The sequence below is a fragment of the Ranitomeya imitator genome, chromosome 2 (genome assembly GCF_032444005.1).
Source record: "Ranitomeya imitator isolate aRanImi1 chromosome 2, aRanImi1.pri, whole genome shotgun sequence".
NCBI classification, from domain to species: Eukaryota; Metazoa; Chordata; class Amphibia; order Anura; family Dendrobatidae; genus Ranitomeya; species Ranitomeya imitator.
Genome location: NC_091283.1, coordinates 240243007 through 240266234, shown reverse-complemented (window position 1 = coordinate 240266234; position 23228 = coordinate 240243007). Strand labels below are relative to the sequence as shown.

At 45.1% G+C, this 23228-nt stretch overlaps 1 protein-coding gene across 2 annotated transcripts in view; it reads right to left on the bottom strand.

The window, feature by feature from the left end:
• Positions 1 to 23228, bottom strand: part of LOC138662848 (oocyte zinc finger protein XlCOF22-like) — a 57971-nt gene that overhangs the window by 5816 nt on the left and 28927 nt on the right. For both annotated transcript variants that reach the window (XM_069748825.1, XM_069748826.1), the window contains exons 5-6: positions 23094 to 23191; positions 21894 to 21984 (exon numbers count right to left, since the gene is read on the bottom strand). In XM_069748825.1, coding sequence (XP_069604926.1) covers positions 21894 to 21984; positions 23094 to 23191 — 189 coding nt within the window. The remainder of the gene's footprint in view (positions 1 to 21893; positions 21985 to 23093; positions 23192 to 23228) is intronic.

Below are 23228 nucleotides of genomic sequence, written 5' to 3'. Positions count from 1 at the left end.
AAACCAGGGATTCAAGCTTCAGGAGGCTAATTTGCATATTCCAGGTGCCTTCTGGGAGAAGCGAAGTCTCTCTAAGCTAGAAGATCGTTGGGTACAGCCGGGACCAGCTGCTTCGAAAGCATCACCAAACCAGGGATTCAAGCTTCAGGAGGCTAATTTGCATATTCCAGGTGCCTTCTGGGAGAAGCGAAGTCTCCCTAAGCTAGAAGATCGTTGGGTACAGCCGGGACCAGCTGCTTCGAAAGCATCACCAAACCAGGGATTCAAGCTTCAGGAGGCTAATTTGCATATTCCAGGTGCCTTCTGGGAGAAGCGAAGTCTCCCTAAGCTAGAAGATCGTTGGGTACAGCCGGGACCAGCTGCTTCGAAAGCATCACCAAACCAGGGATTCAAGCTTCAGGAGGCTAATTTGCATATTCCAGGTGCCTTCTGGGAGAAGCGAAGTCTCTCTAAGCTAGAAGATCGTTGGGTACAGCCGGGACCAGCTGCTTCGAAAGCATCACCAAACCAGGGATTCAAGCTTCAGGAGGCTAATTTGCATATTCCAGGTGCCTTCTGGGAGAAGCGAAGTCTCCCTAAGCTAGAAGATCGTTGGGTACAGCCGGGACCAGCTGCTTCGAAAGCATCACCAAACCAGGGATTCAAGCTTCAGGAGGCTAATTTGCATATTCCAGGTGCCTTCTGGGAGAAGCGAAGTCTCTCTAAGCTAGAAGATCGTTGGGTACAGCCGGGACCAGCTGCTTCGAAAGCATCACCAAACCAGGGATTCAAGCTTCAGGAGGCTAATTTGCATATTCCAGGTGCCTTCTGGGAGAAGCGAAGTCTCCCTAAGCTAGAAGATCGTTGGGTACAGCCGGGACCAGCTGCTTCGAAAGCATCACCAAACCAGGGATTCAAGCTTCAGGAGGCTAATTTGCATATTCCAGGTGCCTTCTGGGAGAAGCGAAGTCTCCCTAAGCTAGAAGATCGTTGGGTACAGCCGGGACCAGCTGCTTCGAAAGCATCACCAAACCAGGGATTCAAGCTTCAGGAGGCTAATTTGCATATTCCAGGTGCCTTCTGGGAGAAGCGAAGTCTCTCTAAGCTAGAAGATCGTTGGGTACAGCCGGGACCAGCTGCTTCGAAAGCATCACCAAACCAGGGATTCAAGCTTCAGGAGGCTAATTTGCATATTCCAGGTGCCTTCTGGGAGAAGCGAAGTCTCCCTAAGCTAGAAGATCGTTGGGTACAGCCGGGACCAGCTGCTTCGAAAGCATCACCAAACCAGGGATTCAAGCTTCAGGAGGCTAATTTGCATATTCCAGGTGCCTTCTGGGAGAAGCGAAGTCTCTCTAAGCTAGAAGATCGTTGGGTACAGCCGGGACCAGCTGCTTCGAAAGCATCACCAAACCGCGCGCCTTACGGCGCGCGAATTTTTGCCTGTAGGACATTATTGCAAGAGAGCTTGGCTGAGTAGATTACACAAGAAGGAAAACACACAGCAAGTCAGCAGGATCTAGGAGCAACATGGCAGATGTGACAACCTACATGGTGAGCTGCAGCATGTGCTACATGTTCACAGATCGACCAGAAGAAGAATCCAATTTCACCTGTCAGAAGTGTAGACTAGTGGCCCTTTTAGAAGAAAAGGTGCGGGGTCTGGAAGAAAGAATAGCAACTTTGAAACTCATCAAAGAGAATGAAGACTTTCTAGACAGAACAGAAGCATCTCTACTGGTCACAGAAGGTGCAAAAAGTGTCAGAGAACCTCCAAAAGCAGATGAGTGGAAGCATGTGACCAAAAGAAGCAAGAAGACCATGGAGAAATCACCAACCACACAACTGAAGAACCGATATCAAATCTTTGTAGAGGATGAAGATGGCACACCTAAGAATGAAGCAATACCAGCAAGCAAAAAAGAAAAGGGCACACAGCAACAAGTGACAGCAAAAAGTACAGCCAAGAAGCAACGAAGAGTGGTGGTGGTGGGAGACTCACTACTGAGAGGCACCGAAGCAGCCATCTGCAGACCGGACATAACTGCAAGAGAAGTATGCTGCCTTCCAGGTGCGATGATCAAGGATGTGACCGATAGGATACCAAAGCTCTTCAGCTCCAAGGACGTCCACCCATTTCTTCTGATACATGTTGGCACCAATGACACGGCAAGGAAGGACCTACCGACAATCTGCAAGGACTTTGAAGAGTTGGGGAAGAAAGTAAAGGAACTGGATGCACAGGTAGTTTTTTCTTCTATCCTTCCAGTAGACGGGCATGGCACCAGGAGATGGAACAGGATCCTTGATGCAAACAACTGGCTAAGACGATGGTGCAGACAACAAGGATTTGGATTCCTGGACCACGGTGTGAATTACTGGTATGATGGACTCCTCGCCAGAGACGGACTACACCTCAACAAACCTGGGAAACACACATTCGCCAGAAGACTCGCTACACTCATCAGGAGGGCGTTAAACTAGAAGAAGAGGGGACGGGAAGAAAAACATTAGACTCGAACAAAGACGACCCAGGAAAACATACTCAGAAGGGAGGTAAGAACATTTCTAAAACAATCCACAGTGAGGAGATTGGAACAAAACAAAATCCTCTAAACTGCATGCTCGCAAACGCCAGAAGCCTGACAAACAAGATGGAAGAACTAGAAGCAGAAATATCTACAGGTAACTTTGACATAGTGGGAATAACCGAGACATGGTTAGATGAAAGCTATGACTGGGCAGTTAACTTACAGGGTTACAGTCTGTTTAGAAAGGATCGTAAAAATCGGAGAGGAGGAGGGGTTTGTCTCTATGTAAAGTCTTGTCTAAAGTCCACTTTAAGGGAGGATATTAGCGAAGGGAATGAGGATGTCGAGTCCATATGGGTTGAAATTCATGGAGGGAAAAATGGTAACAAAATTCTCATTGGGGTCTGTTACAAACCCCCAAATATAACAGAAAGCATGGAAAGTCTACTTCTAAAGCAGATAGATGAAGCTGCAACCCATAATGAGGTCCTGGTTATGGGGGACTTTAACTACCCGGATATTAACTGGGAAACAGAAACCTGTGAAACCCATAAAGGCAACAGGTTTCTGCTAATAACCAAGAAAAATTATCTTTCACAATTGGTGCAGAATCCAACCAGAGGAGCAGCACTTTTAGACCTAATACTATCTAATAGACCTGACAGAATAACAAATCTGCAGGTGGTTGGGCATTTAGGAAATAGCGACCACAATATTGTGCAGTTTCACCTGTCTTTCACTAGGGGGACTTGTCAGGGAGTCACAAAAACATTGAACTTTAGGAAGGCAAAGTTTGAACAGCTTAGAGATGCCCTTAATCTGGTAGACTGGGACAATATCCTCAGAAATGAGAATACAGATAATAAATGGGAAATGTTTAAGAACATCCTAAATAGGCAGTGTAAGCGGTTTATACCTTGTGGGAATAAAAGGACTAGAAATAGGAAAAACCCAATGTGGCTAAACAAAGAAGTAAGACAGGCAATTAACAGTAAAAAGAAAGCATTTGCACTACTAAAGCAGGATGGCACCATTGAAGCTCTAAAAAACTATAGGGAGAAAAATACTTTATCTAAAAAACTAATTAAAGCTGCCAAAAAGGAAACAGAGAAGCACATTGCTAAGGAGAGTAAAACTAATCCCAAACTGTTCTTCAACTATATCAATAGTAAAAGAATAAAAACTGAAAATGTAGGCCCCTTAAAAAATAGTGAGGAAAGAATGGTTGTAGATGACGAGGAAAAAGCTAACATATTAAACACCTTCTTCTCCACGGTATTCACGGTGGAAAATGAAATGCTAGGTGAAATCCCAAGAAACAATGAAAACCCTATATTAAGGGTCACCAATCTAACCCAAGAAGAGGTGCGAAACCGGCTAAATAAGATTAAAATAGATAAATCTCCGGGTCCGGATGGCATACACCCACGAGTACTAAGAGAACTAAGTAATGTAATAGATAAACCATTATTTCTTATTTTTAGTGACTCTATAGCGACAGGGTCTGTTCCGCAGGACTGGCGCATAGCAAATGTGGTGCCAATATTCAAAAAGGGCTCTAAAAGTGAACCTGGAAATTATAGGCCAGTAAGTCTAACCTCTATTGTTGGTAAAATATTTGAAGGGTTTCTGAGGGATGTTATTCTGGATTATCTCAATGAGAATAACTGTTTAACTCCATATCAGCATGGGTTTATGAGAAATCGCTCCTGTCAAACCAATCTAATCAGTTTTTATGAAGAGGTAAGCTATAGACTGGACCACGGTGAGTCATTGGACGTGGTATATCTCGATTTTTCCAAAGCGTTTGATACCGTGCCGCACAAGAGGTTGGTACACAAAATGAGAATGCTTGGTCTGGGGGAAAATGTGTGTAAATGGGTTAGTAACTGGCTTAGTGATAGAAAGCAGAGGGTGGTTATAAATGGTATAGTCTCTAACTGGGTCGCTGTGACCAGTGGGGTACCGCAGGGGTCAGTATTGGGACCTGTTCTCTTCAACATATTCATTAATGATCTGGTAGAAGGTTTACACAGTAAAATATCGATATTTGCAGATGATACAAAACTATGTAAAGCAGTTAATACAAGAGAAGATAGTATTCTGCTACAGATGGATCTGGATAAGTTGGAAACTTGGGCTGAAAGGTGGCAGATGAGGTTTAACAATGATAAATGTAAGGTTATACACATGGGAAGAGGGAATCAATATCACCATTACACACTGAACGGAAAACCAATGGGTAAATCTGACAGGGAGAAGGACTTGGGGATCCTAGTTAATGATAAACTTACCTGGAGCAGCCAGTGCCAGGCAGCAGCTGCCAAGGCAAACAGGATCATGGGGTGCATTAAAAGAGGTCTGGATACACATGATGAGAGCATTATACTGCCTCTGTACAAATCCCTAGTTAGACCGCACATGGAGTACTGTGTCCAGTTTTGGGCACCGGTGCTCAGGAAGGATATAATGGAACTAGAGAGAGTACAAAGGAGGGCAACAAAATTAATAAAGGGGATGGGAGAACTACAATACCCAGATAGATTAGCGAAATTAGGATTATTTAGTCTAGAAAAAAGACGACTGAGGGGCGATCTAATAACCATGTATAAGTATATAAGGGGACAATACAAATATCTCGCTGAGGATCTGTTTATACCAAGGAAGGTGACGGGCACAAGGGGGCATTCTTTGCGTCTGGAGGAGAGAAGGTTTTTCCACCAACATAGAAGAGGATTCTTTACTGTTAGGGCAGTGAGAATCTGGAATTGCTTGCCTGAGGAGGTGGTGATGGCGAACTCAGTCGAGGGGTTCAAGAGAGGCCTGGATGTCTTCCTGGAGCAGAACAATATTGTATCATACAATTATTAGGTTCTGTAGAAGGACGTAGATCTGGGTATTTATTATGATGGAATATAGGCTGAATTGGATGGACAAATGTCTTTTTTCGGCCTTACTAACTATGTTACTATGTTACTTGTTACTTGGTCCTCCTGTGTGAACAGGTCCCTACCTGTTCCTTCATTCTCCTTTCCTTCTGGCTTGTTTCCGTACCTGCATCTTCTGTGTGTACAGGTCCCTACCTATTCCTTCATCACACTCACAATAGGACTGCACTCGGGTGTCATCTGAGTGCAGCCTGATTCATACACCACATCAACCAGTCCTGTGTATCCTGTGTTCCTGCCAGTCCTGCCCTGCCTTCCAGTCCTGTGTTCTCTGCAGTGCCTCCCAATCCTGTGTTCCTGCCAGTCCTGCCGTTCCTGCCCTGCCTTCCAGTCCTGTGTTCCTGCTGTCCTAGCCAGTCCTGTTTCCTGCCGTGTCTCTGCCAGCCCTGAGTTCTCTGCCGTGTCTCTGCCAGCCCTGTCTCAGCCGTGCCAGCCTACTCATCTGTGTTCCAGCCGTGCTCTTCTGCCAGTCCTGCCTAATGCCCGCACCAATCCTGGTGTTCCTGTCTCCCAAGTGGGATCAGCAGCCACAGCCAGACACCACCCTGGAGTAGCACCTGGCAGCTGCCTGCTGCACAAGCCTGTCCTCACCATCAGAGGCTCCAGTGAAAACCCAGGCAGCTGTCATAGTCACGCCCCTTCCAGGGTAGTCTGGTTTGTGGCACAGTGGGGCCACAAACCCCCTGAGCTCACACCCACCAGTCAGGGCGTGAGCGTGACAGTTTGCACAGGCCATGGCCTCCGCTGTATCCCATGTCCTACCGCTCTCAGAGCATGATGAACTTTCTCTCTACCAGTATGAGCAAGCTGAAGAATTTGTTCCGCCCTGTGTCGTTCCAATTGAGGAGACCTCGGGCCCAATCATAATTTCAAACGCTCTCTACGATCAACTCCGGGCCTATGAGGAGGAGCACGACCCAGCTGACCCACCTAGGTTCTATGGGAATCAAGAAGAATGCCAAAGCTTCCTGGAACAGTGCTTGCGCTACATCCTGCAGAATGCAGCTTGTTTTCCCTCTGACCGGATTAAGGTGGCCTACATCATGTCCTACCTAGCAGGAGATGCTTTATTATGGATTTGTCCCCTCTGGGAAGCAGGGGATCCTATCGTCATGAGTCTTGGGGCCTTTCTGGTGGCCTTCCGTAAAGTCTTTGACAAGCCTCGTCCTGCTGCTCCTGTGAAGTCTTCCCCATCTAGATTAGAGAGGCGCTCCAGACGGGCGAAACCTGTGAAGAAACCTCCACGTCAAGCCATGACCGTCTGTGATCCTCCAGTTCCTCTACCCGTTAAAGCAGCTACTCTAATAGAACCCAAAAAGACAGTCAAGAGTGGACTGGCAAAGCATCAGTCTAAGACCAGTCGTAAGAAGGACTTACTATATCGCTGCTGTTGTGAGGAACACCTGGAAGACCTCTGTCCAGGGGATCTAAAGCTACAAAACCTCGGGCCAGTAGGAGAGACTGCCCTTGGTGAGAATAACTCCCTTCCGCTAAAGTCTGAGTCTGTTCCAGTGCCTTGTGGGAGCTTCGGTCCTGCAGATGTGTTAAAGCTGCTAACCAGACGGAGTCTAAGTGTGATTCCTGTTCCACTGCTCCAGAATCCTGTGAAGGTGTTTGGTGATTGCCGAGTCCTACTTATGAACAGTCCAGTGTTGAAGGGACAACTACAGCTCCAAATCGGAGCATTGTATGCGGAGAGATTTGTTTTCCACTTGTTGACCAGTCCGCCCGTCGGTTGTTCTGAACTGGATACTCTGCTGCCCGTTCCGGTCCAAAGACCCAGCGTGGTTCTGCGTTTGGAACTATCAAGTCTCCAGAAGTTTCTTGTTCCTAAACTGCTAGGTCAACCTACAGTGTTGATATCTTCTCCACCCAATCAGCTGGCTATTGAGTCACGGTGTGCTGACTTCACTGAAGTAAAGAAAGCAGTGGCGTCCTCTCCGCACACCTCCAGTGTCAATACCTGTGACCAGTTCACAGGAACATCCCTGTCACTTAAAAAATTTTCTAGGAACTTTGGGAAGAAGATGCTTCCTGTAATGATGCCTTCGGATTCCATGTGGCAGGTGGATGAAGAAATTGAAGCTGAAGCTCTTGCATCTCTGTTCTTCACCAATCCAGAGGAAGAAATGGTCCAGTCTTGTCAGAGCAACTGGCTGATGGGGCTTGCTAAATGTATGTCTTCTGCTTCCAAGTGGCTACTTGCTGATAATACTAAGACAGAGACTTACTCATCCTCTAATCTTGAAGAGGAGGTCCAGTTTTTTCAGGGTACCAGGTTGAAGATGTTTCCTATATGTATGCCACCAGTTTCCATCTGGCTATCGGGCGAAGATCCCAAGACTGAAGTGTTCTCATCTCTGCTTCCCACCGGTCTAAAGGAGGAGGTCCAATTTTCTTGTGATGATGGACTTAAGTTGGATCCAGTGAAGGTGTCTTCAGTGTCCAAAGAATCAGACTATGTTGTGGTCAAATCACAAGCTTCCAAGTCCCTGCTTTCTGTTGACCAGGTGAAAGAAGTCCTGTCCCTTGTGTCTTCTGAGTGGGAGGCTGTTCTTACTGGACTCAGAGACTGAGCATCCTGAGATCTTTAATGTCTCAAATACCTCATTCTACGAGAGGAATGTTGTGATGGCTATGACTATGTGTCCTCCTATCATTCTTCTACAGGTTGTTCTGGCGGGCTTGAAGAGGAGGGGCCGTAAAGGGGGGGGTACTGTAACAACTCTGCTGGCATCACAGCATGGCCTCACATCTCTCACACAATCTTACCCACTGCTCCAGGCCATGATGTGCTTTCTCTTTAATGCCAGCTCCATGTTCTGTGTCTCTGCTCTCTGCTTGCCTCATGGCTATGTGTATAGGGGGCCGACGTCTGAACTCTCTGGTTCTTATAGGAATCAGGTGCACCTGTCCAATCAGTTCCTGACCAATTACCAAGAGGCCTCCTGTATATAGTGCAGCTCCACCCTGTGGTCTGGGCCTGTCCAATGTGTTAGCTCAGTTAGTGTTTAGCTGCTGAGTTTGCCTGGCCTTGCTCTGAGTTACTCCCTCTCTGGAGGCTTTTCTCTGTGCTATTGCCTTGATCCTGTAGTCCGCCCTCCAGGAGGCAGAATATCCTGGTCCCTGTGTCTTTGTCCCTGTGTCTTGTTCTATTGCCTTGTCTGTACTTTGTCTTTTCTCGGTCTCCTTGTCTGTGGCTTCCTTCCCTGCTTTCTTTCCTTGTGTTTTCTGTTTGCTTACACTCCGCACTCTTGCGGCTCTGCACTCAGACTTTGCTTCGCACTCTCTGGCCGTTCCTGCCCTGCCTTCCAGTCCTGTGTTCTCTGCAGTGCCTCCCAATCCTGTGTTCCTGCCAGTCCTGCCGTTCCTGCCCTGCCTTCCAGTCCTGTGTTCCTGCTGTCCTAGCCAGTCCTGTTTCCTGCCATGTCTCTGCCAGCCCTGAGTTCTCTGCCGTGTCTCTGCCAGCCCTGTCTCAGCCGTGCCAGCCTACTCATCTGTGTTCCAGCCGTGCTCTTCTGCCAGTCCTGCCTAATGCCCGCACCAATCCTGGTGTTCCTGTCTCCCAAGTGGGATCAGCAGCCACAGCCAGACACCACCCTGGAGTAGCACCTGGCAGCTGCCTGCTGCACAAGCCTGTCCTCACCATCAGAGGCTCCAGTGAAAACCCAGGCAGCTGTCATAGTCACGCCCCTTCCAGGGTAGTCTGGTTTGTGGCACAGTGGGGCCACAAACCCCCCGAGCTCACGCCCACCAGTCAGGGCATGAGCGTGACAGCCACTGATGTGCCTAAACATTGAAACCCCCACAAGTGACACCATTTTGGAAAGTAGACCCCCTAAGGAACTCATCTAGATGTGTTGTGAGAGCTTAAAACCAAGTGTTTCACTACAGTTTATAACGCAGAGCCGTGAAGATAAAAATTCTTTTTTTTGCAGACTGAGATGGATTGGTCTGCAGGCGTCACATTGCGTTTGCAGAGCCCCTAATGTACCTAAACAGTAGAAACACCCCACAAGTGACCCCATATTGGAAACTAGACCACCAAGGAACTTATCTAAATGTGTTGTGAGAACTTTGAACCCCAAAGTGTTTCACTACAGTTTATAACGCAGAGCTGTGGAAATAAAAAATCTTTTTTTTTTCCACAAAAAAAATTTTTTAGCACCCAGTTTTGCATTTTCCCAAGGGTAACAGGAGAAATTGGACCCCAAAAGTTGTTGTCCAATGTATCCTGAATACGCTGAATCCCCATATGTTGGGGTAAACCCCTGTTTGAGCGCACAGGAGCGCTCGGAAGGGAAGGAGCCCTGTTTTACTTTTTCAACGCAGAATTGGCAATTGGCTGGAATTGAGATCGGACGCCATGTCGCGTTTGGAGAGCCCCTGATGTGTCTAAAGAGTGGAAACCCCCAATTTTAACTGAAACCCTAATCCAAACACACCCCTAACCCTAATCACAACGGTAACCCTAACCACACCCCTAACCCTGACACACCCCTAGCCCTAATCCCAACCCTATTCCCAAACGTAAATGTAATCCAAACTCTAACCCTAACTTTATCCCCAACCCTAACTGTAGCCCTAGCCCTAACCCTAATGGAAAAATGGAAATAAATACATTTTTTTTAATTTTTTAATTTTTCCCTAACTAAGGGGGTGATGAAGGGGGGTTTGATTTACTAGGGTTTTTTTTAGCGGATTTTTATGATTGGCAGCGGTCACACACTGAAAGACGCTTTTTATTGCAAAAAATATTTTTTGCGTCACCAGATTTTGAGAGCTATAATTTTTCCATATTTGGGTCCAAAGAGTCATGTGAGGTCTTGTTTTTTGCAGGACAAGTTGACGTTTTTATTGGTAACATTTTCGGACACGTGACATTTTTTGATCGCTTTTTATTCCAATTTTTGTGAGGCAGAATGACCAAAAACCAGCTATTCATGAATTTCTTTTGGGGGGTGTTTATACCGTTCCACGTTTGGTAAAATGGATAAAGCAGTTTGATTCTTCGGGTCAGTACAATTACAGCGATATCTCATTTATATCAATTTTTTATGTTTTGGCGCTTTTATACGATAAAAACTATTTTATAGAAAAAATAATTATTTTTGCATCGCTTTATTCTGAGGACTATAACTTTTTTCTTTTTTCTTTTATGACTCTGTATGGGGGCTCTTTTTTTGCGGGACAAGATGACGTTTTCAGCGGTACCATGGTTATTTATATCCATCTTTTTAATTGCATGTTATTCCACTTTTAGCTTGGCGGTATGATAATAGAGTGTTGTTTCTTGCCTCTTTTTTTTTTTTTCTTTTACGGTGTTCACTGAAGGGGTTAACTAGTGGGACAGTTTTATAGGTCGGGTCGTTACGGACACGGCGATACTAAATATGTGTACTTTTATTGTTTTTTTTATTTAGATAAAGAAATGTATTTAAGCCCTTTACCCCCAAGGGTGGTTTGCACGTCAATGACCAGGCCAATTTTTACAATTCTGACCACTGTCCCTTTATGAGGTTATAACTCTGGAACGCTTCAACAGATCCTGGTGATTCTGACACTGTTTTCTCGTGACATATTGTTCTTCATGATAGTGGTAAAATTTCTTTGATAATACCTGCGTTTATTTGTGAAAAAAACGGAAATTTGGCAAAAATTTTGAAAATTTCTCAATTTTCCAACTTTGAATTCTTATGCAATTAAATCACAGAGATATGTCACACAAAATACTTAATAAGTAACATTTCCCACATGTCTACTTTACATCAGCACAATTTTTTTTGTTAGGGAGTTATAAGTGTTAAAAGTTGACCAGCAATTTCTCATTTTTACACCATTTTTTTTTAAGGACCACATCTCATTTGAAGTCATTTTGAGGGGTCTATATGATAGAAAATACCCAAGTGTGACACCATTCTAAAACTACACCCCTCAAGGTGCTCAAAACCACATTCAAGAAGTTTATTAACCCTTCAGGTGTTTAATAGGAATTTTTGGAATGTTTAAATAAAAATGAACACAACTTTTTTTCACAAAAAATTTACTTCAGCTCCAATTTGTTTTATTTTACCAAGGATAACAGGAGAAAATGGACCCCAAAAGTTGTTGTACAATTTGTCCTGAGTACGTTGATACCCCATATGTGGGGGTAAACCACTGTTTGGGCACATGACAGAGCTCGGAAGCAAAGGAGGGCAATTTGACTTTTCAAAGCAAAATTGACAGGAATTGAGATGGGACGCCATGTTGCATTTGGAGAGCCACTGATGCGCCTAAACATTGAAATTCCCCACAAGTGACACCAGTTTGGAAAGTAGACCCCCTAAGGAACTTATCTAGAGGTATGGTGAGCACTTTGACCCACCAAGTGCTTCACAGAAGTTTATAATGCAGAACCGTAAAAATAAAAAATCATTTTTTCACAAATATCTTTTCGCCCACAATTTTTTATTTTCCCAAGGGAAAGAGAAGAAATTGGACCCCAAAAGTTGTTGTACAATTTGTCCTGAGTACGCTGATACCCCATACGTGGGGGGGAACCACAGTTTGAGCGCATGGGAGAGCTCGGAAGGGAAGGAACGCCATTTGGAATGCAGACTTAGATGGAATGGTCTGCAGGCATCACATTGCGTTTGCAGAGCCCCTAATGTACCTAAACAGTAGAAACCCCCCACAAGTGACACCATTTTGGAAAGTAGACCCCCTAAGGAACTCATCTTGATGTGTTGTGAGAGCTTTGAATCCCCAAGTATTTCACTACAGTTTATAACGCAGAGCCGTACAAATAAAAAATATTTTTTTTCCACAAAAATTATATTTTAGCCCCCAGTTTTGTATTTTTCCAAGGGTAACAGGAGAAATTGAACCCTAAATGTTGTTGTCCAATTTGTCCTGAGTACGCTGATACCCGACATGTTGGGGTAAACCCCTGTTTGGGCACACGGGAGAGCTCGGATGGGAAGGAGCACTGTTTTACTTTTTCAACGCAGAATTGGCTGGAATTGAGATCGGACGCCATGTCGCGTTTGGAGAGCCCCTGATGTGCCCAAACAGTGAAACCCTAACCCTAACACACCCCTAACCCCAACGGTAACCCTAACCACACCCCTAACCCTGACACACCCCTAACCCTAATCCCAACCGTAAATGTAATCCAAACCCTAACCCTAACTTTAGCCCCAACCCCAACCCTAACTTTAGCCCCAACCCTAACTGTAGCCTTAACCCTAGCCCTAACCCTAGCCCTAGCCTTAACCCTAGCCTTAACCCTAGCCCTAACCCTAGCTCTAATCCTAACCCTAACCCTAGCCCTAACCCTAGCCCTAACCCTAGCCCTAACCCTAGCCCTAACCCTAGCCCTAACCCTAGCCCCAACCCTAGCCTTAACCCTAGCCCTAACCCTAGCCCTAACCCTAGCCCTAGCCCTAACGGGAAAATGGAAATAAATACATTTTTTTATTTTTCCCTAAGGGGGTGATGAAGGGGTTTTTGATTTACTTTTATAGCGGGTTTTTAGCGGATTTTTATGATTGGCAGCCGTCACACACTGAAAGACGATTTTTATTGCAAAAAATATTTTTTGTGTTACCACATTTTGAGACCTATAATTTTTCCATATTTGAGTCCACAGAGTCATGTGAGGTCTTGTTTTTTGCGGGACGAGTTGACGTTTTTATTGGTAACATTTTCGGGCACGTGACATTTTTTGATCGCTTTTTATTCCGATTTTTGTGAGGCAGAATGACCGAAAACCAGCTATTCATGAATTTCTTTTGTGGGAGGCGTTTACACTGTTCCGCGTTTGGTAAAATGGATAAAGCAGTTTTATTCTTCGGGTCAGTACGATTACAGCGATACCTCATTTATATCATTTTTTTATGTTTTGGCGCTTTTATACGATAAAAACTATTTTATAGAAAAAATTATTTTGGCATCGCTTTATTCTGAGGACTATAACTTTTTTATTTTTTTGGTGATCATGCTGTATGGCAGCTCGTTTTTTGCGGGACAAGATGACGTTTTCAGCGGTACCATGGTTATTTATATCTGTCTTTTTCATCGCGTGTTATTCCACTTTTTGTTAGGCGGTATGATAATAAAGCGTTGTTTTTTGCCTCTTTTTTTTTTTTTTTTCTTACGGTGTTTACTGAAGGGGTTAACTAGTGGGCCAGTTTTATAGGTTGGGTCGTTACGGACGCGGCGATAATAAATATGTGTACTTTTATTGTTTTTTTTTAAATTTAGATAAAGAAATGTATTTATGGGAATAATATATATATTTTTTTCATTATTTAGGAATTTTTTTATTTATTTTTTTTTACACATTTGGAAAATTTTTTTACTTTTTTACTTTGTCCCAGGGGGGGGACATCACAGATCGGTGATCTGACAGTTTGCACAGCACTCTGTCAGATCACTGATCTGACATGCAGCGCTGCAGGCTTCACAATGCCTGCTCTAAGCAGGCTCTGTGAAGCCACCTCCCTCCCTGCAGGACCCGGATGCCGCGGCCATCTTGGATCCAGGCCTGGAGCAGGCAGGGAGGTAGGAAGACTCTCGCAGCAACGCGATCACATCGCGTTGCTGCGGGGGTCTCAGGGATGCCCGCAGGGAGCGCCCTCCCTGCGCAACGCTTCCCTGCATCGCCGGCACATCGCGATCATGTTTGATCGTGGTGTGCCGGGGGTTAATATGCCGGGGGTGGTCCGTGACCGCTCCTGGCACATTGTGCCGGATGTCAGCTGCGATAGGCCGTGAGCCGTGAGCGCGGCCGATCGCTATGACGTACTATCCCGTCGAGGGTCAGATAGGCCCAGGGCACCTCGACGGGATAGTACGTCTAAGGTCAGAGAGGGGTTAAGGGAACAATATATATATTTTTTTTTGTTGGAATTTTTTACAAAAAATTTTACACATTGAATATTCTTTTCCTTACACTATAACATTGCCCCAGGGGGGCATCATGTTATAGTGTAAGATCGCTGATCTGCCACTTTGCTGTGCACTGTGTCAGATCAGCGATCTGACATGCACTCCTGCAGGCTTACCAGCGCTTGCTCTGAGCAGGCGCTGGTAAGCCACCTCCCTGCAGGACCCGGATGCAGCCCTGCGGCCATTTTGGATTAGGGCCTGCGGCAGGGGGGAGGTAAGAGACCCTCGCAGCAACGTGATCACATCGCGTTGCTCTGTGGGTCTCAGGGAAGCACGCAGGGAGCCCCCTCCCTGCGCAATGCTTCCCTATACCACCGGAACACTGCGATCATGTTTGATCGCAGTGTGCCGGGGATTAATGTGCCGGGGGCGGTCCGTGACCGCTCCTGGCACATAGTGCCGGATGTCAGCTGCGATAGTCAGCTGACACTCGGCCGTGCTCCCCCCGTGAGCGCGGACGATCGCTATGATGTACTATCCCGTCGGTGGGCATACGGGCCCACCCCACCTCGACGGGATAGTACGTCTAATGTCAGAAAGGGGTTAAAAGCATGGACAACCGACAATAGAAAAATGGCATAAATAGCAGGGGTCCCAGACACCTGTTACGTCTATCAGGGCCAAATATGCCTCTTAGTCATAACCTAGTGTTGCCGCAGTGGAAACGCATAAAAACGCTTTAAACCGCACTCCCATGCAATCCTATGTGATTCCGCAGTTGCTGTGCCTATGCTGCATTTTTTCCCACTGCGGAATCGCATAACGGTAAAATCTGCCGCATGTTCATTATTTCTGCGGAATCACGGCGATTCCGCAGGCATAGGATTGCATTGAAACACTCACTTTATGTTGCTATGCCCACCATGCGTAAAGTGAGCGCTTCATGTGCGGATGGTACCCGGGTCTGGAGGAGAGAAGTCTCTCCTCCAGCCCTGGGATCCATATTCATGTAAAATAAAGGAAAATAAAAAACAGGGATATACTTGCCTTCTGATGGCCCCCGGAGTCCTCCTGCCTCTCAGCGGTGCACTGGTCAACTTTTAATCCATATAGCTTCTGTGATGCAGCGATCACTAATGGGTTTGGGGAACACTCGCTTGGCTGAGATATTCAGGCAAACAGGAACGATCTTTCACTTAAAATAGTCTATGTGGTTTATTTTCTCCTTAAACCATAGAAACCTGAACAAAAGGCAAACAGTCTTACATCAGACAGATGAATCATCAATGTCCATAGTAGAGCTCTGCTCTCTCAGGCCTCGGGACACACAGGCTGTGCCATGTCCACCTGTTGGTGTCGGAAACACAGGTTCCTGGATGCCTCTTATTCTCAGAGGTGTCCCAAAAACACAGTCTGGGTTACCTGCTTGACAGCGCTGCATGTTTCACCAGCTGGCATCACAAGGGTTCTGACCTCCGAAGAAGCTGCCTTATGGGGATCACCAACTTGCATGGTAGGCACACATCAATCGGCTCCAGTCCCACCGAAGGACGGTAGCTTCCCCAACACAGTAGCCATCACCAGCTCTGCAGAATCGTGGCCTCACCTCGTGTTCTTCAGGGATCCGGTCCACACACAAGACCTTCTAACACAGAGGCCACTCAGGATCAAGGCCCCACCAGGTGCTCTTCAGAGATCCAGTCCCCACTCTGGACCACCCAACACCCAGGCCTTTCCTCTCACAGGACCTTACAGCTAAGAACCATTCAGGTCCATACACTCAGAAACATGTGACCCACACCCTGGTGACATTACATATTGTAACCACTCCCATAGATGGGAGGTGTGTGTGGTTAGCCAGACCTGCCCAGCTCTCCGACTAACCCGGCAAACCTCCCTTTAAAGCTACACCAATACTTGTGGAACTACAGGTCCAAGAACAACCTTACTTCAGGCTTACAGCGCAGAGTATCTTACACTGCGACACATACCGGCCATTTATAATAATGCCGGACGCTGTCTCACAAACCCGGTTATGCCTCCATGCGTATTCTGAGTAGACTATGCAGTGCCCACTACCTGTAACAGGGGTCACTGCATCACACTTCCTAACAAAAAAAAATACGTTTCTGAAATTGTGCGGACGTAAAGAAGACATGTGGGAAATGTTATTTATTAACTATTTTGTGTGATATGACTCTCTGATTCAAGAGCATAAAAATAAAAATTTTGAAAATTGCGATATTTTCAAAATTTTTATTTTTTTAACAAATAAACGCAAGTGATATCAGAGAAATTTTACCACTATCAAAAAGTGCAATATGTCACAAGAAAAGAATCTCAGAATCACCAGGATTCGTTGAAGCATTAAGAGTTATGACCTCATAAAGTGACACTAGTCAGAATTGAAAATATTGGCCCGGTCACAAAGGCAAAAACAGGCTCTGGTGTGAAAGGGTTTATATTTTGCTCGCACAACCTTTTGAGGCAATCACTGCAATCAAACGATTCCTGTAACTGTCAATGAGACTTCTGCACCTCTCGACAGATATTTTGGCCACTCCTCAAGAGCAAACTGCTCCAGTTGTCTCGTGACTGAAGGCTGCCTTTTCCAGACGGCATGTTTCAGCTCTTTCCAAAGATGCTCAATAGGGTTTAGGTCAGGGCTCACAGAAGGCCACTTCAGAATTGTCCAATGTTTTCCTCCTGGCCATTCTTGGGTGATTTTAGTTGTGTGTTTTGGGTCAGATGCACCAAAGCAGCCCCAGAACATAACAGAACCTCCTCCATGTTTTACAGTAGGACAGTGTTCTTTTCTTGATATGCTTCATTTTTCCACCTGTGAACATAGAGCTGATGTGCCTTGCCAAAAAGTTTCATTTTTGTCTCATCTGTCCATAGGACATTCTTCTAGAAGCTTTGTGGCTTGTCAACATGCAGTTTGGCTTTTTTTATGATTTTTTTCAACAATGGTGTTCTCCTTGGTCGTCTCCCATGAAGTCCACTTTGGCTCATACAAAGACGGATGGTGCGATCTGACACTGATGTTCCTTGAGCTTGAAGTTCACCTTTAATTAGTTTAGAAGTTTTTCTGGGCGCTCGTTACCATTCGTATTATCCGTCTCTTTGATTTGCCATCAGTTTTCCTCCTGAGGCCACGTCCAGGGAGGTCGGCTACAGTCCCATGGATCTTACATTTCTGAATAATATGTGCAACTGTAGTCACAGGAACATCAAGCTGCTTGGAGATGGTCTTATAACTTTGACCTTTAACATGTTTCTCTATAATTTTCTTTCTAATCTCCTGAGACAACTCTTTCCTTCACTTCCTCTGGTCCATGTTGAGTGTGATACACACCATGTCACCAAACAGCACAGTGAGTATCTGTAGCCCTATATACAGGCCACTCACTGATTCCAAGATTGTAGACACCTGTGATGCTAGTTAGTGGACACACCGTGATATAACATGTCCTTTTTGTCACATTATTTTCAGTGGTACTATCATTTCTGTCCAGGCCTATTTCATGAGCTTTATTTATTTTTTTAATTCTGTGGAAGCATGGCTGAAAAGCAATGTCTGACTTTCATTTGTTCATTTTCATAGATCTTTTATTTATTACTTTTGTTAGATTCAGGTTATTTCTGTCAGAATTGTGTGTTTTTCTGTCATTAAACGAGGGATACCAACAATTGTGACCACATATGTACAGATTATAACCCTCAGTGAATTAATTTATAAAATGGAATCACTTTATGGGGATTTCGACTCTTCTGGTTTTCTGTTATTTAGTCATATTAGGGCTTCTGCATATGGTGTGTCCAATCTCATCTGGGATCTGTTCCTGTCCAGCTGGAGTAATCTGCTCCCTACTTCAGCCAATTGGAAAGTACCACACCCTACTAAAGCTCAAAGCACATGGCCGGAATCTGCCAGAAACAGCGCTGTTCTCCTCTGGTTCAGTCCTCTGTGCTCAGCTTGTGGCTTGTGTATTTGTTACCTGCTGTGACCGTGGCCCGTTTACTGACTACTCCTGTGTCTCCTGATTCTGTATTCTGTCCTTCTGGTTCTGACCCAGCTACCTGACTATTTTTCTTGCCATCTTATACCACAGAATAGCAGGTAACACCATGGTCCAAGCCTAGGGGTCCCAGTGTAAGTCCAGATCCATGTAATGGTGTTAAAGGGCGATGAGCAAGGCAATCCTTGGGATATGGAAAGCAGAGAAGATAGTGCCAAGCATGTTCATGGTGGAGATCTTTTGAGCTGCCAGTTGACCACGAACATTGCTCCCAATACATTGTGTCTGCAAACTATTCCAGCTAGATCTGTATTCAAACAGCTAAATGGCGCTCCTTCCCTTCTGAACACTGCCATGTGCCCAGAGAGTAGTGTACAATCGTATGTAGGGTATTGTGAGAAGCTGGAAATAATTTGTAAGATCCGTTTGTTTTCTATTATCCTTTGTGAAGAATTCCACAGTTATCATCACATAAAGTGACACACGTCAGATTGTAAAAATGGGGCCGGATTAAGAACACAAAACTGGCTGCGGGAAGAGGTTAAATCAGAGGATTCTGGACACTACTGTAATCAAAAACTGACTATAGACAATAACATCTACTGAAATGCTCAAACTGAACAGTCTCCATCAGTAATAAATGAGCAACTAGTGGTGAAACCTCTCTGGGGGAATTAGAGCACGGGGCTCGGTGACTTCACAATCTAAACTATCGGAAGCTCCAATATTTTCTGTCAGATGAGTTTCAAGAAGAAATATTACACATTTATAGAGAACTGTGTATAATAGTGCAGAGCGGAGATGTCTTAAAGGGAACCTGTCAGCAGAATTGTGCTCAGTAACTACAGACACTGTCAGGTCGGTGCCGTTATACTGATTACACTGATACCTGGTGATGAAATCCGTCTTGTGGTTGTTGTTTAATCTGTATTTGTAGTTTTCAGTTAATGAGATTCTTCTGCTTTGGGGCGGGGCTGTGGATGGCTTGTGGGTGGGGCTGTGGGCCGGGCTTTATGTGGTGCTCTCACCAAAAGCAAAAGAAAAAGAGTAGCATGCATAATAAAGGGATCACCACAAAATATATAGCAAAATATTACAAATTTTTATTGAACCACACTTGAGTACACCACAAAAAAGTTTTAAAAACACTTAAAATAGCAGCATAAAGCAAACATGAAAACATGGCCCATAATAGGGTCAAGCCACAGTGTCACCCCACACACAAGCTACCAGGAAAATTCCAAGTATAGGAGATATAGGGATATAATGGAACCCAGCATATAGGGCCTCTGTAGCTATGAATAGCCAAACAGATAACTACCTATACTACCTGACGTGAATAGACCAGGCCTCCTAGGTAGCGTTCCTGCATAATAGATCAGGGCTGATGAAAGATGACAATGGACAGGGGTGGCACCGGGCAAAGATGCCCAACGCGTGTCGCCAGTAAACTGGCTTCTTCAGGGGCAGTACCAGCAGTGTCCCAAGTACACGGTTTAAATACCTTGATAATGATGTGCAAAGTCGATACAGCTGGAGACCAGGGAGGTCGGGAGCGCGGTATGTGCAGGTGAAGCCGGAAGTATAGAACAACACCGGCGCCTGCGCAGTGAGAGGGCAGAGCCGGGGTCCCTGCTCCGAAGCGTCCGTCCAGACGCAAGCGCGCAAGCCCCAGAGGCAGCGTCCGCGCATTGCAGTCCAGGCGGGCGCCAAGCAGAGACAGGACGCACCGCCACCATCCCTTTCCCCGTCGGCGCCTGCGCAGTATGAGGCATGAAGTCCGAGCCTCCCGTTCCAAGATGGCCGCCCGAAGCTCAGTGCGCACGCACAGGAGCGCAGATAGGGCGAAGGGCGGGCATCCAGCGAACAGGACGCCCGGTGACGTCAAGTGCCAGCGAAGGAAGCCAGAGGGGGAAAGGAGGGAACAGAGGGAGGGGTGGGAGGGAGCAGAGGAGCGCACAAGTATCACTGGACACATAAATGGCGAGAACAGAGATCTCCATATAACGTAGCAGATCCCCACCACCCATGTATCTAGAGGCCAGACAATAGAGTCTCAAAAAGGGGGGCCCTGGAAAAATGCAAGGGTATAGTAAACCAACTGGGGGTCTCAAAGAGGTTGTGTACAGAAAAAATATATAGAAATAAATATAAACAATAACACTTCAAGTATAATAAACATAATAGCAAAAGAGCATTAGTTAAAGAGACATAAATAAATATAATACTTGAAAATGAATTCAAATACACCCTTTACGAAAACCATGGTTTTCACGGATAGAAGCTAGTTCATCCGTATTTCGACATATATATGACGAGGTGCAGATATAGGTCACAAAAAAAAAAAAAAACGCGCCGGCGTTGTTCTATACTTCCGGCTTCACCTGCACATACCGCGCTCCCGACCCCCCTGGTCTCCAGCTGTATCGACTTTGCACATCATTATCAAGGTATTTAAACCGTGTACTTGGGACACTGCTGGTACTGCCCCTGAAGAAGCCAGTTTACTGGCGACACGCGTTGGGCATCTTTGCCCGGTACCACCCCTGTCCATTGTCATCTTTCATCAGCCCTGATCTATTATGCAGGAACGCTACCTAGGAGGCCTGGTCTATTCACGTCAGGTAGTATATGATGGGTTATCTGTTTGGCTATTCATAGCTACAGAGGCCCTATATGCTGGGTTCCATTATATCCCTATATCTCATATACTTGGATTTTTCCTGGTAGCTTGTGTGTGGGGTGACAGTGTGGCTTGACCCTATTATGGGCCATGTTTTCATGTTTGCTTTATGCTGCTATTTTAAGTGTTTTTAAAACTTTTTTGTGGTGTACTCAAGTGTGGTTCAATAAAAATTAGTTATATTTTGCTATATATTTTGTGGTGATCCCTTTATTATGCATGCTACTCTTTTTCTTTTGCTTTTGGTCTTAGCTCTTCTGTAGCATGTTATAGGTGATCCCTGACGGTGGTGCCGACCTATACTTTGTTATGTGGTGCTCTCATTACATATGCATCTGAATAGGCTTATGACAGGTCGCTGATGCCTCAGTACAGGGGCTGACAGCCCCTCTCACTTTGAATCGGTGACCCCGTGGCATGACGGGATCCCTATCACTGCCATGGAAACCCGATGTCGTCATGACGACATCCATGTCTCCGGACTTGAGAGGCTTCCTGTCATGCACAGTGATGATCAGGAAGTCTCCCAGGTCAGTGTATAGAAGCTGCAGCGCTGACAGATCTGCTATAGAAGCGATCAGCTGCACACAATGATTGTCCCATAGTGGGACACAGTGGAAAACTAAGAATGAATTAAAATATACCAGGGGGGAGGTGGATCTACCAGGTTGTAAGTTCTATAGAAAAGGGCTTTCAATGACCAAAGTCATTAGAACAGTTTTGTGTGGAGGAGAAGGTTGTGGTCTAGAGGTAAAATGGTGATCATGGTAATACGGCCGGACTACACCACCGATAAAGCAGTCACAGCCGGTGATGAGAAGAATCTGTGACTTCTCTGCATTTAGTGGTTACTACTCACCTGGGTAGCCATATGTAGGAATCTCCTCTTTACACCGCTCATCATCCCTCACATATGTCTCTGTAGTATTAATATGGGTCAGATCTTCACTCTGAAACAAATATTATAAAAGTCACCGATAGATGGGGAAGTCTATGATCAGCTCTAATCCTATTAACATTAAAAGACTATCCCAAAGAGTAAACAGGACAAAAAACTCAAGATATCATATTAACATCAGAAACCATGGTGCATAAAGACCACATATCGAGTACAATCCTTAAATTCAAATCTTTATTGTTATAGCTAAATCAAACAATAGTTAAAATTATATCTACTGGACACCACTACTCCAGGGACAGGATGCAACCTTCATGTATTTTAGCCTTTCTAAACAATTATTACAACATTTCTTCCAACAATACAATTTGAAGTATATAGGCAGCTCGACTCTACCAGTGCTGACTTATATATTAGCAGCAATCTTGGACTCAATAAAAATAAAGTGCCTTGTGCATAGTAACTGGTCCAGAATATACCGCTCAAACACTCAATCCAAACACAGCGGAGAAATGTGACATACTTACTGAATATATAAAGGCAGCGTGCCGACAACAAGCTGTCCCCGCCGCCCCAACGCACGTTGGTCTCCTGAGCAAATCTTAACGAAACGTGCGTTGGGGCGGCGGGGACAGCTTGTTATCGGCACGCTGCCTTTATATATTCAGTAAGTATGTCACATTTCTCCGCTGTGTTTGGATTGAGTGTTTGAGCGGTATATTCTGGACCAGTTACTATGCACAAGGCACTTTATTTTTATTGAGTCCAAGATTGCTGCTAATATATAAGTCAGCACTGGTAGAGTCGAAGTTCAAACTGTATTGTTGGAAGAAATGTTGTAATAATTGTTTAAAAAGGCTAAAATACATGAAGGTTGCATCCTGTCCCTGGAGGAGTGGTGTGCAGTAGATCTAATTTTAACTATTGTTTGATTCTAACTATAACAATAAAGATTTGAATGTAAGGATTGTACTCAATATGTGGTCTTTATGCACCATGGTTTCTGATGTTAATATCAGCTCTAATCCTGCCACCTCCACCGTTCTCATTACACAAGTATAAAACATATAATACTGGTGGATAAAACAAGACTGAGCACAAGACCTTCACCGGCGTCTACACATCATAGGGGAGATCTCCTGACACTTTCTCTCCATCTACCTGATGATCCTGAGGAGCATTGGGATCTTCTTGGTTACAGTCCTGTGGAAGAAGAGGACAGGAACATCTCTCTGGTGTTGTCCTCTTACGGGATAGATCTGGAGGAAACACATACAGGGAGTGAATTCATTCTTT